The sequence below is a fragment of the Mchenga conophoros genome, linkage group LG16 (genome assembly GCF_057382185.1).
Source record: "Mchenga conophoros isolate Kocher_MC1m ecotype Shallow Benthic linkage group LG16, M_conophoros_male_GT1.1, whole genome shotgun sequence".
In the NCBI taxonomy this organism is placed as follows: domain Eukaryota; kingdom Metazoa; phylum Chordata; class Actinopteri; order Cichliformes; family Cichlidae; genus Mchenga; species Mchenga conophoros.
Genome location: NC_140541.1, coordinates 17,020,695 through 17,033,475, shown reverse-complemented (window position 1 = coordinate 17,033,475; position 12,781 = coordinate 17,020,695). Strand labels below are relative to the sequence as shown.

Genomic DNA, 12,781 nt, shown 5'->3' with positions numbered 1-12,781 from the left:
GATGCAGTTAGTAAGACGAAGGTAGAAAGCTATGTCATTGCCTAACTGGATTTACCGTCACCCCCATAGCAAATAGATAAAGCTACTGCATTACAAGCAGAGACACTGGGGAGAGTAAGCTTTGACAGTTGACAAGTCTGACACATTTTAAATGTGAAACATTTCGTGGAAATGGCTTAGATGTGTCATCTTAACATTAAGCTTTGTTTGGACACTCATTGTTTGGACACTCAAGTGTTGAAATTGTTAAGACATTAATCAAATAAGTCGAATATGGCCATATATTTGTAGGGGTTTTTTGTGGGTTTTTAAACTTTTTTTTTTTTTTTTTTTTTGGAATAAAACATCACTTTCCTTTGGAAAAACAACTGCTGGATATGAAGATGGATCCTTGCTTCTTTCCCCCCCCCCCCCCTCGTCTAACCAGCATAATCCTGGAGGACAGAGAACATAATATAATGTGACTGTTAAATACCTGTTGAACCCCCTTTTTTTTTTTTTTTTTTTTTTTTTTTATTAAGAAAAATGTCATTTGGCTACAAAAATGTCAAATATATCACTTTGTGTGCAGATGTAAAGCAAAAAACTAATGATATGTGCCATCTAAAGACATAAGAAGCATAACTTGTCCCACTGGCACTAATCACTGAGTGGTTTATTAGTCTGTTTTGCTTTGATGTTTGATGTGCATTTGTAAGTGTAGGTCATTTAGGTTGCATCTAATAAGCATTTTTCTTCATGGTTTTCACAGGCATTATGGCAGTGCCTGGTTTTGACCTCCAAAACTGCTTTCATGTGCTTAAGATGTCATTTTAGGAGCACTCTTTTTATTCTCTAATATTAAGTGTAGTGACAATGAACTAATTTCTTAACCCCTCTAATTTTGGCACCATGAGCCAGTCAATATTTATTTTGGTCCAAAAAAACAAGAATCCTGAATATATTCTCAGTCACTGTACTCACTGTAATGCATGGCACTCCTCTATCCCAACCTCCTCCTCTCACACACCACAGCTGTGACCTCCTGCAGGGCTCAGGGTAAACCAGACTTCCTGTTAACTCATAAGAGACAAAAAAACCCTCAATTCTTTTTCAAAACTGTTGGTAAGCTATAACAGAACTGGTTATCAAAAGCCTTTGTTATGACGGTGTGTCACTCCTTGCTATCGTTTTTTTTTCTTTTTTCCCTTTTCTCCCCCCTTTCTCCTTTCGTTTTTTTTTTTAAGACCTCTTTTCCCTCCAGCTCTGTTTTTTCGAGGATTGTGCAGAGGCTTCCACCTCAGCGGTCTAAAGCTGCTACTAAACTTCACTCTCTGTTCTGTGCTCAAATGTGCTGACTTCAGTGTTTGCCTTATAGATGGTAGCAGTGAGCGTGGGGAGAAGGATGCTAGCAAAATTACAACCTACCCCCCGGGGGCTGTGAGATTTGACTGTGAACTGCGAGCAGTTCAGGTCAGCTGTGGTTTTCACCACTCAGGTGGGTGCTTTTCCCTCATAACAATCACTCGGTTTGATTTACCTTGATAATTATAGAAGTTGTTTAAAGCAACTAGTAAGAGTACAGTAATCGTCATGTTGGTTTACAGTGGTGCTTATGGAGAATGGAGATGTCTACACATTTGGTTATGGTCAGCACGGGCAGCTCGGACATGGGGATGTCAACTCCAGGTATTCTTGTCAGATGACCTTGTTTTTTCTTTAATGTGATAGATGTATGTTCAAGTAAAAGTAATTATTTGTTAGCCGTAGAATAGTTTCTGTAATTATCCCTGTATATTTTAGTATTATTTAAACATTAAATAATTATAGCAGAACAGACAAATGTCATGGGTATTAAGAGGGAAAACTACATTACAATCATACATTAACTGCAGTTTTGTGGACACACAAATTCATTTAATTTTTTCCCTGCTTAGGGGCTCTCCAACTCTGGTGCAGGCTCTTCCTGGTCCGAGTGTGCAGGTGACAGCAGGCAGTAACCACACAGCTATTCTCCTCGTGGATGGGCAGGTCTTCACATTTGGCAGCTTCTCGGTGAGTAAACAGAATCTATTGCAATTCTACCGTAATGCAAAAGTAATCTTTTAAATGTAACAAATGTAACCTTTGTTTTAATCGGTCACGATTGCTTTTGCAAGTGCTGCAGATTTCTTTTGCACTTTGTTTCTGAAACTTAACACTCTCCTTGCTTTTCCAGAAAGGGCAGCTTGGTCGGCCGATCCTGGACATGCCCTACTGGAATGCCAAGCCGTCTCCCATGCCCAATATCGGTGCCAAATATGGACGAAAAGCTACATGGATCGGAGCCAGTGGGGACCAGACATTCTTGCGAATCGATGAGGCTCTTATCAACTCCCATGTCCTAGCTACTTCAGAGATCTTTGCCAGCAAACACATCATTGGCCTCGTGCCCTCCTCTGTGTCTGAGCCACCACCATTTAAATGCTTGCTTATCAACAAAATGGATGGAAGCTGCAGAACCTTCAATGACTCTGAGCAGGAGGACCTGCAAGGATTTGGCCTCTGTCTGGACCCAGTGTATGATGTTATATGGAGGTCAGTGTGAGGTCTATGCTTATGTTAACCAAGGGATAAGCTGGATTTCATCTCAACTCTTTGCTGCACTTTCATTAGTCCAGAAATATTTCTAATTCCTTGCATGTTTAATCCCTGTCATTATTTCCTCCTGCTTCTAGGTTCTTGCCAGCCACCAGAGAGATGTGGTGTTACAATGCAGTGATAGCTGATGCCAGGATGCCCTCTGCAACAGATCTGCAGGCTCGCTGTAGCATCCTTAGTCCAGAGCTTGCATTACCGTCAGGATCACAAGCAACCACCACTCGCTCTCATGGAGCCCTACACATCCTTGGTAATCCTTTACACTAGGCATTTATAGTGTCAAATTGCTTATGGGCCTTATGATCTTTTTGTAATTACCTTTTATTAAATCATTGACTTAACTTCTCTGATGGGGCTTTAGCTTAGTCTATGTAGCTCCCGGGTGTTTCAAGTTTTAGCTGCTGTTCATTCAATATTATCCAATGTGATAGACTGGTTGTTAACAAGTTGGACTTAATTTTATGCTTTTATAGAAATGTTATTCTGTATATAACTGTAGGATGTTAAGTTGTTTTTCTGGCTTTTTGTTTTTCCTTCTTTTTATGAGTGAACTCTTATTGTAAGTTTTTCATGGGAGACTGTAGTATCACCTTTTAATCAGTTCAAGAGAAAACTGATTTGACCTCAGTCAAACAAATGATGTGATTGCAAGAATGCTATGACCACTTCTGTTGATTGTCATTTGTTAGTAAGATGAACTATGCTGTTTCTTCCACTTAGGTTGCTTGGATACACTGGCTGCCATGCAGGAACTGAAAATGGGTGTAGCCAGCGCTGAGGAAGAAACCCAGGCCGTGATGAAGGTCTACTCTAAGGAGGACTACAGTGTTGTGAACCGCTTTGAGAGTTAGTTCTTGTTCATAAGTAATGACTGAAAGAGACAGGACTTGCACTGACTGATTGAAGGGATTAAGCAGCTGCCTAGTTTGATATATTGATGTTGATCTCATCAATATATCAAACTAGGCAGCTGCTTAATCTGTAACATTCAGTGAGAAAAAATGCCATGGAAAGTAAGTGATCATCTTTGTGACCTTCATAACCTGACTGTTCCCTTATGCGATGTTGCAGGTCACGGTGGTGGTTGGGGTTACTCGGCCCACTCTGTGGAGGCCATCCGTTTCTGTGCCGACGCAGACATCCTGCTGGGTGGGCTGGGCCTGTTTGGGGGACGAGGGGAGTACACTGCCAAAATCAAGGTGTGCAGTCCCTTGAAATATTTTTACAAAAAAATGCTTTAATTGCATGGATGTGCAAGTTTTTGAAAACCATAAGTCAAAACAAGGTTATGTAGGATTTTGAAATTACTACCATAGGTGTATCTTATAGGGGTCTATGGGTTAGTACGGGCAGTATTTTTCTTTTTTTTAAATTTATATAATATATTAATCAGTTTCTGTTGTTGTGCAGCTGTTTGAGCTTGGCCCCGATGGTGGTGACCATGAGACAGACGGTGATCTGCTGGCTGAGACTGATGTACTGGCTTATGACTGTGCTGCCAGGTATAGTTAATGTATTTGTATTTTTTGAAAGTGGTTTTAGCACTTAGTTTTGTGGCCATTTCAGTAAAGAAAATGTTGCAGAATCATTTTAAATGGCTTTAACTGATGGTGATCTTATTTTTAGGGAGAAATATGCAATGATGTTTGATGAGCCGGTGCTGCTGCAGCTTGGCTGGTGGTATGTGGCGTGGGCCCGAGTGTCTGGTCCCAGCAGTGACTGCGGCTCCCATGGGCAGGCTACCATCACCACTGATGATGGGTAAAACTGATTTACAGTCACCGTGATAAATCAGTAGAGCTGATGGTTTATTTTTCTATATGTTACATTCTTTTACATTGCACATGTTGATTTTTCATGTGTCATGATTTGTGTTTTTCCTCCCATTTAGTGTTGTCTTTCAGTTCAAAAGCTCAAAGAAGTCAAACAATGGCACAGATGTCAACGCAGGTCAGATACCTCAGCTGCTTTACAGGCAAGTACTCTCATTTTGTTAAAAGTGGTGCATGTTTTTTGGGGGGTTTGTTTTATTTTTTGGTGCCTGTCCAATAAATAAGCTTTATTCTCTTTTCATATTTTAACGTTAGGCTTCCTTCAAATGATGGCAATGCATCTAAAGGCAAACAGCAAACCAGTGAACCAGTCCATATCCTTAAACGCTCATTTGCTCGTACAGTCTCAGTGGTGAGTACTGTCCAAGTGTCTCTCTGCAAGTTATGTAACAGGTCACTTAAAAAAAAAAAAATTGAACAACGCTGTGTCATCTCGTTGTAGGAGTGTTTTGAGTCTTTGCTGAGTATCCTTCACTGGAGCTGGACCACCTTGGTTTTGGGTGTGGAGGAACTGCGAGGGCTGAAGGGTTTCCAGTACACCGCCACCCTGCTCGACCTTGAGAGACTGCGCTTTGTTGGCACATGCTGCCTTCGCCTGCTCAGGGTCTACATCTGTGAGATTTTTCCCATTGCAGGTAGGAACACAAAGCACTTTATCACTGACAGCATGATGACTGATAGATGGACGACGTCAAAGTCTTTCTTTGCAACAACAAAAGAGTCTTATTCAAACTGTTACTATACATTAAACAAATGATATATAGTATGTACATAGATTTATATTTATAAAACAATTAAAAAGTTAGAAGACAATCAGTGATTGTGATGTTTTTGTTTCTTAAAAAGTGCATTTTAGTTAAACTGTGTCTTCTGATTACATCTCTTCTTTTCCCGTGTTTGATTTCTAGCCAGCACCAAGGCTGTGGTGGAGGAGTCAAGCAAGCTGGCAGAGTGCGTAGGAAAGACACGCAGTCTGCTGAAGAAGATCCTGTCAGAAGGCATGGACAACTGCCTGACCAAGCTGGACAATGACCCACAAGGCTACTTGTCTCAGCCTCTTACTTTGCTGGAAGCTGTGCTGCAGGAGTGCCACAACACTTTCACCGCCTGCTTCCACTCCTTCTATCCAACCCCGGCTCTGCAGTGGGCCTGCCTGTGTGATCTGCTCAACTGCCTGGACCAAGTATGATGATTTCATACAGCTTGTTGACACATTAAAAAAAATCTTTTAGTTTTAGATGACATTTTACTGTACTTTCATTATTCAAACCCTTTTTCTACCTAACAATGTTCAGATAATTTCAGATGAAGGCTTAAAGAGGGGGGGAAAACTGACCCTCACCATTATTTTTGCTGTATTTCAGGATATCGCTGAGGCTAATTTCCGTACATCCAGCAGCCGTCTCCTGGCAGCCGTAATGTCAGCTCTGTGTAACACATCGGTCAAGCTGACCTCCATCCTGCCCATTGCTTATGATGGGGAGGTGCTGCTGCGTTCACTGGTCAAACAAGTAAGCACAGAGAATGACTCGGCCCTTGCTCACCGCTTCCCCCTGCTGGTGGCCCATATGGAGAAGCTCAGCCATGTGAGTTGGCACTGCGTTAATGTTTAGTTGTTTATCGATACAGTCAGTGGACATGTTGAGATAACTCCATTTGATCACTATCACATTCTCATCCAAATACCTAGATGGCCTATAAAAGAAATCAAAACAATCATATTAAGTTAGTAATATTGCTTCCACCTTTTAGACGGAGGAGAACCTAATGGGCATGACCAGTTTCCGGGAAGTACTAGAGAAGATGCTGGTGATTGTGGTGCTGCCTGTGAGGAAGAGTTTGAGGAGGGAGGTTGAACTGTTCTCACCACATTTGGTCTCCAACACCTGTGGCCTGCTGGCCTCCATCGTTTCTGAGCTCACCGCCTCTGCCCTGGGCTCTGAGGTAACTTAATGTGCTCTAGTAGCCATTGACCTATGCTCCCACAGTACGCCTGTATGTGGGGCTACTGTTTTGGCTTTAAGCTATGGTCCTTGTGTGCGCTTGCAAAGCCCCACTCGCATTACCAGAAATTTCATCTGTACATGCTTATTGTTCTGGGCTTTGACAAAGCAACCTTTTTGATCACATTGATTTGTAGTTTTCAAAGGGATTTGATTTGCATCCCAGTCACTACAGTTCAGCCAACGTTTGAAAAGAAATCTGTCACTCGTGCATTTTCTCATTCTTTTTCTTTTGTCCTGTCTTGTGCCATATTCTTCATATTCTCAAGGCTCTATTGTTGTTGAAGTAATTTCTCTCAGTGACACACTATGTCCTTACTGCAGCTTTAAAAAAAAAAAAACAGAGCTCAGAGCTTTTCTGTATTGTCTATACAGCATGCCGAGTCATTAGGTATGAGTGGCAGACATCTGTTGGCCTCCATCGTTCACACTCTACATTTAATTATCATCACACTCTTTTTATACTCATGTACTGCAGTCATGACTCTTTAGCTCCTGTTGCCATAGTAACGTTACTTGACAACTGCCCTCAACAACTACTTTTTTTTTTTTTTTTTTTTTTTTAACCCTCTCCCCCCAAGTCTGTTGTCACGGAAACTACTTTCTCTCCAGAGTACCTGGATAGGTCCCTCTGCAGCTGTGTCTGGTTCTCAGCAGTCACAGGCTGATATAAATAGTAGTTACTAATGCATACCAAGCATGAAATGGTTTTATTTCACTTTCATTTATTCTTTTCTGTGAATGCCTTTTGTATGTTTTAGCAACCTTTGAATTATTTACCTTTTCCATCCATCATTTACAGTGTTTGCTTGAACTCTGGACATTTGGAGGGTTTTGGTCATTTTACACTTTATTACGAGTATTGCTACCTAAAATTATGGATTGTGATTTTTTTTTTTTTTGTTTTTATATATTTAAAAAAAAAAACCATTTAGTGTCTTTCTATTTATCTTCGTCGTCACGTGTGTTTGGCTATATTTCTTAGTATTTCATCCTTTATTAGGTTGATGGGCTGAACTCGCTCCACTCAGTGAAAGCATCTCCGAACCGCTTCACTAAAACAAGCCAGGGCCGCAGTTGGAACACAGGCAATGGCTCGCCGGATGCCATCTGTCTGACAGTGGATAAGCCAGGCGTTGTGCTTGTGGGTGTCTGCGTATATGGAGGAGGGGGCATCCATGAGTATGAGCTAGAGGTGCTGGCTGATGATGTAAGTGACTGAAGGTTTTTTGCTTTTTTATTTGTTTTGTGGTGCTGCTGAACTAGTTTCCAGTCAGTTGAATTATTTATTCTTGTGAATCTCTTTGTTCCCTTGACCTTCAGGCGCAGACAGAGCACCCAGGGGACTCTGCGCATTCTCACAGGTGGACATCTCTGGAGCTGGTGAAGGGCACATACAGCACTGACGATTCCCCTAGTGATATTGCTGAAATTCGCTTGGATAAGGCTGTGCCACTTAAGGTACATAAGCAGTATACGACCTGGTACATAAATGTGTTTGGCCCTAATAACAAATTTCCTCTTTGTGACTGCTCTGTAGGGGGTGAATTTTTTTTAATATATATTGATCTGTTTAACTTATGGTTAGCTTTAAGATAATGTAATGTCTCCGAGGCTAAGTCATTAAACTAGACCTCTCAGCTGTGCTTCTGTCGTTAGTGCCTTCATGAGTGTTTTTAAGGCAGATATCTGACAGATAATATGGCTTGTGGTGCAGCTAATTGTATTTGAAACATTAGCGTGATACGCCCATATACTCTAAAGAAGGCCTTTAGCTTGCCAAGCTAGCTGATGAATTGGCACTATATGCTCAAAAAAAGAGAGATAAAGAGGTGTCAACATGCAAAATGCCAAACTCAAGAATTTAAAATGACAGTACAGATTTTTATATACAGTCTATAGTTAAAAGGCAAATATTTATTTAATAAATTTACCGTGTTGCAGGAGGGGGTGAAGTATGCAGTGCGATTACGGAACTACGGTAGCCGGACGGCTAATGGGGACGGAGGGATGACCACAGTGCAGTGCTCCGATGGTGTGTCCTTCACCTTCAGCACCTGCAGCTTGAGTAGCAATGGGACCAACCAGACCAGAGGACAGATCCCACAGATTCTCTATTACAGGTATGCATAAAGCTAGCATCTTGTAATTGCTTGTATCAAAAGTTGTTTTGTTTTTTTTCTGACTTAAGTGTCTCATTGTTGAAGGAGTGAGTATGATGGGGACCTCCAGTCTCAGCTGCTGAGCAAAGCCAATGAGGAAGACAAAAACTGTAGCAGAGCTCTGTCTGTGGTCAGTGCTGTGGTTAGAGCTGCAAAGGATCTCCTTCACAGGGCATTTGCTGTTGATGGTAAGCATAGCAAATTTTACACAGCTATTACAAAAACATTGGTTGCTTGTATTTCGGCCTTTCTTCATTTTGTCCTTTCTTGTCTCCAGTGGATGATATTCCTGAGCTTTTAAGCTCTTCTAGCCTGTTCTCTATGCTCCTGCCCCTCATCCTGGCCTACATAGGCCCCGTGGCTGCATCTGTACCAAAGGTATTAGTTCACACTCAGATGGTTTACCTGTCTTCTTAAAATACCACATTTCTCTCTGGTGTAGCACTGCGGCTAACTGCTTGTTCTTTCACATCCAGGCTGCTGTTGAGGTGTTTGGTTTGGTTCAAGAGCTGCTACCCGCTGTCTCTGCCCTGAACCAAAAATACGCCCCACCCACCTTTAACCCAAACCAATCCACAGACAGCACTACTGGCAACCAGCCTGAACAGGGCCTCTCCGCTTGTACCACCTCTAACCATTATGCAGTAATTGAGAGTGACCACCCTTACAAACAAGCTGGGGTCACTCAGTACAGGGTAAGGCATCTCTTGCCATGCTTACTGGTTTTAAAATGTGTTAAGAGAAAATTCTAGAATTTTAAGTTGCAACTGATTTCCCTTGTGTTTCACCATGCTTCAGGTATCATTCCCGGACTGCGTCCGCTGGACCACGATTGAGTTTGATCCACAGTGTGGCACTGCACAACCAGAGGATGTCCTGCGTCTGCTAATCCCAAGCCGAACACTCCACTTGTCTAACCTAAGTGCCAAACCCTTGATCCACGACACCATCAACACCTGGACTGAGCTCAAAAAGTTCTCAGGCTCAACAGGCTGGCCAACCACTGTCCTCGTGCTGCCAGGTGAAAACAAACAAGCTGACCAACCCCAACAAAACAGCAGGATAGCAAGTTAACATTTATTGGACAATAAGCTACAACAGTGTTATTGAATCCCAATAAACTCCAATGTTTCTAAACCAAGAGGCTTAGAAAAGCCAATATACACTAGTGGAGTCAATGGGAAACTGTGAACTAAACTAATGACCACCGCATTTTGGTTAACCTTAGGGTGTAATACAGAAATGTACAATAGGCACAGATGTTTATATAACATATAAATAGTGTTATTATTTATATTACAATTATTAGTACCTTTTGGTAGACACAACCTTTGACAGCTTTTGTTTTCTAATCTTATTTCATTTTAACGTATTTAAAGCAAGTTTGGCTGATGAATGATGTAAAAAAATTTAAACTGGTCAGATTGTATATGACCAATATTTTTTTTCATTTAACAAAACTAAAGCAATCAGTTATGAACATTATTGAATTAGTAACAAAAGTTATGCATCTGTCCTTTATGACTGGCATAATATTTCATCGCCAGTGACCTTTGTTCAAAGCTCATGTGGTGTATCAGCCTCTGCGCTACAGTGGTATTATTCTTTGCAGGATTATTATATTTCTGCCATAAGTCTTTAGTGGTTAATGAACTTCCTCAAGGCAGCGGAGTGAAATGTTGCCCTGGATCGTGCGTTACTTTCGACAGAAGGGAACTCCAGGCTGGAAGACACCTAAAAAAAAACTTGTATACCACGGCGTCCACAGAGGCAGAGACAATGCATATTCTGTAGGAGGACCAGTATTCTTTGTTTACTGTGAGAGAGCTAGCAGCATTTTAATGAAATCTGTTGTATACTTAAGTATGAGCTCTGATTGAGTAGTGACAACATTCTTAATCCAACATATGTTCATGAAGCCAGCTGCAGCTCGTTGATGATAATTGTTGGCATCCTTTGTGTACTTTATTCTACTTAATGATGCTTAACTGAGCCACCTGCCGCAGCAGGCAGCCATTAGTTTACAAATTATTGTTTTTACAGAGCTCTGCCTAACTGTCTCGTGTTAGATGCATTACTGTGTATTTCTGCTCTATCTGGTTCCAGGAAATGAAGTGCTCTTTTCACTTGAAACAGCCTCAGATTATGTGAAAGATGAGAAAGCCTGCTTCTACGGCTTTAAGTGTGTGGCTGTGGGATATGAATTCAACCCCGGTCCTGATGAGGTACAGATGCTCTTCAGTGAATTGTGCCACCCACCCTGAGCCTGTAGTTTTACAGCACTTTGTATGTCCTCTGTAAAAAAGTAATAAATACCTTTCTGACAGATGTTTTGTAAATTTCAGGGTATTATCCAACTGGAGAAGGAGTTGGCCTACCTGGGTAGTGTGTGTGCTGCGGCTCTAATGAAGAAAGACTTGGCCCTTCCTATAGGTACAGAAAAAAGTAAAATCGGTGCATTTGAGGCAGCCTTTTGCATAACTCGTATAATCATGATTTAATTTTTTGTAGGCAATGAGTTGGAGGAAGATCTTGAGATTCTTGAGGAAGCCTCTCTTCAGGTATATTGTCTTTTAAGTTAAACCTTCCCTGATAATTTATTTAAGTTAAAAAAGAAAAAAAAAAGAAAAAAGAAGAAGCTATCTCTACTAAGCACTTAACTTTCGAAACTTTGTTGCCACTCAGGTGTGTAAGGCCCACTCAGGGATCCTTGGGAAGGGTCTGGCCTTGTCTCACTCTCCCACCATCCTGGAGGCCCTTGAGGGGAATCTACCCTTGCACATCCAAACCAATGAGCACTCCTTCCTTGAGGACTTCATCACCTGTGTGCAGAATTCAAGTGGGGGACGTCTGGCTAGGTATGCTTCCATCCTTGGATGAGAAAGCAAAATTCAAATTGAATGAAAATTACCTCAGAAGAAAATTATTCATATTGAATTTCAATTCTTTGAGATAAATAATACTTGGGCTGTTACTACATATTCGTTCCCTCTTTGTTTGACCAATGCAGATGGCTACAGCCAGACTCTTACGCAGATCCTCAGAAGACATCCCTGATTCTGAACAAAGATGATATACGCTGTGGGTGGCCAACCACTGTGGTGGTTCAGACCAAAGACCAGTATGGGGATGTGGTGCATGTTCCTAACATGAAGGTCAGGAAAACTCTCTTAAAAGAAAAAAAGAAACAATTATGTAATTGTGTCTCAAGTGCCAAACCTACAAAAGTAGTTTACTGAATTTGTCGGTCACCGTGTTTGTTTTGTTTGTAGGTGGAGGTGAAGGCCGTACCTGTTTCACAGAAAAAGTCAGTGCAACCAGAAAATGTGAAGAAGTTGCAGCGACTACCTGGAAGCTGTTCCCCTTCTTCCTCTGGACCCGACCTAACCTTTGGAGGTTTGCCAGTGCCCAAGTTGGAAGCCACCTATGAGCCCATGATTGTGAAAGAGGCTCGGTACATTGCTATTACCATGATGAAGGTCAGCATCGTGTAACTGGGGCGCCACTCGCTACCTCACCTGTGTATATTAGCCTGTTGCAGATTCTGTAGCTCAGGTTGGAGCTGGGTGGTTAGATTCTGAAATACAACATTTAACATTTGGTAACATTAAATAATAATTATTTTAAAAACAGAGCTTCGTTAGAAATGGCTAAAGAAGATAATAACAATATACTGGGAAATTTAAAAAAAAAATCTGAATACACCTGCCAGTGAGTACAGATGTAAGCTGAAAAAAAAAATGTTCCACATAAATGTGTATAAATGGATGCGTATGGCCTGTAGCTTGAAGACTGTAAAAGCTCCATGTTATTCTAATCCATTTACTGTGTATGATAATGAGAGAAGGGTGTTACAGGGCTTAGAAATTCTTCCACCAAGTGGTTCAGATTAGAGTAGCATTGACAGACTTTTACTGAAGGACGGCTTCTGTGTATCTGAAGAGGATAAAAAAAAAAGTCAAAAATGAATGGCTTACCTTGGGAGTGACAGCCTTTTAGTTTGTTATATAAAACATTCAAAAAGCCGGTTGTGCATTTTTGTTGCATGGTAGTAATGGAAAAAAGTGCTCCTTTGCCATCAATCAGAGGCTAGTCACAAGGCTGGTGTTCATGCTCTCCAGCTTATGATGTACTTAAATGGAAAGCCTGTATCAGTAGCCCAACT

The 12,781-nt window shown here is 41.3% G+C and overlaps 1 protein-coding gene across 19 annotated transcripts in view; it reads left to right on the top strand.

The window, feature by feature from the left end:
- Positions 1–12,781, top strand: part of mycbp2 (MYC binding protein 2) — a 60,770-nt gene that overhangs the window by 23,090 nt on the left and 24,899 nt on the right. For all 19 annotated transcript variants that reach the window (XM_085248737.1, XM_085248732.1, XM_085248736.1 and 16 more), the window contains 28 exons: positions 1,358–1,477; positions 1,587–1,668; positions 1,917–2,034; positions 2,198–2,556; positions 2,697–2,869; positions 3,340–3,465; positions 3,691–3,818; positions 4,030–4,121; positions 4,246–4,380; positions 4,511–4,594; positions 4,707–4,803; positions 4,894–5,086; positions 5,360–5,634; positions 5,816–6,037; positions 6,204–6,395; positions 7,458–7,664; positions 7,778–7,915; positions 8,399–8,577; positions 8,662–8,804; positions 8,894–8,994; positions 9,093–9,311; positions 9,415–9,637; positions 10,723–10,841; positions 10,962–11,049; positions 11,128–11,177; positions 11,302–11,474; positions 11,627–11,771; positions 11,889–12,095. In XM_085248737.1, the coding sequence (XP_085104863.1) occupies positions 1,358–1,477; positions 1,587–1,668; positions 1,917–2,034; positions 2,198–2,556; positions 2,697–2,869; positions 3,340–3,465; positions 3,691–3,818; positions 4,030–4,121; positions 4,246–4,380; positions 4,511–4,594; positions 4,707–4,803; positions 4,894–5,086; positions 5,360–5,634; positions 5,816–6,037; positions 6,204–6,395; positions 7,458–7,664; positions 7,778–7,915; positions 8,399–8,577; positions 8,662–8,804; positions 8,894–8,994; positions 9,093–9,311; positions 9,415–9,637; positions 10,723–10,841; positions 10,962–11,049; positions 11,128–11,177; positions 11,302–11,474; positions 11,627–11,771; positions 11,889–12,095 (4,388 nt within the window). The remainder of the gene's footprint in view (positions 1–1,357; positions 1,478–1,586; positions 1,669–1,916; positions 2,035–2,197; positions 2,557–2,696; positions 2,870–3,339; positions 3,466–3,690; positions 3,819–4,029; positions 4,122–4,245; positions 4,381–4,510; positions 4,595–4,706; positions 4,804–4,893; positions 5,087–5,359; positions 5,635–5,815; positions 6,038–6,203; positions 6,396–7,457; positions 7,665–7,777; positions 7,916–8,398; positions 8,578–8,661; positions 8,805–8,893; positions 8,995–9,092; positions 9,312–9,414; positions 9,638–10,722; positions 10,842–10,961; positions 11,050–11,127; positions 11,178–11,301; positions 11,475–11,626; positions 11,772–11,888; positions 12,096–12,781) is intronic.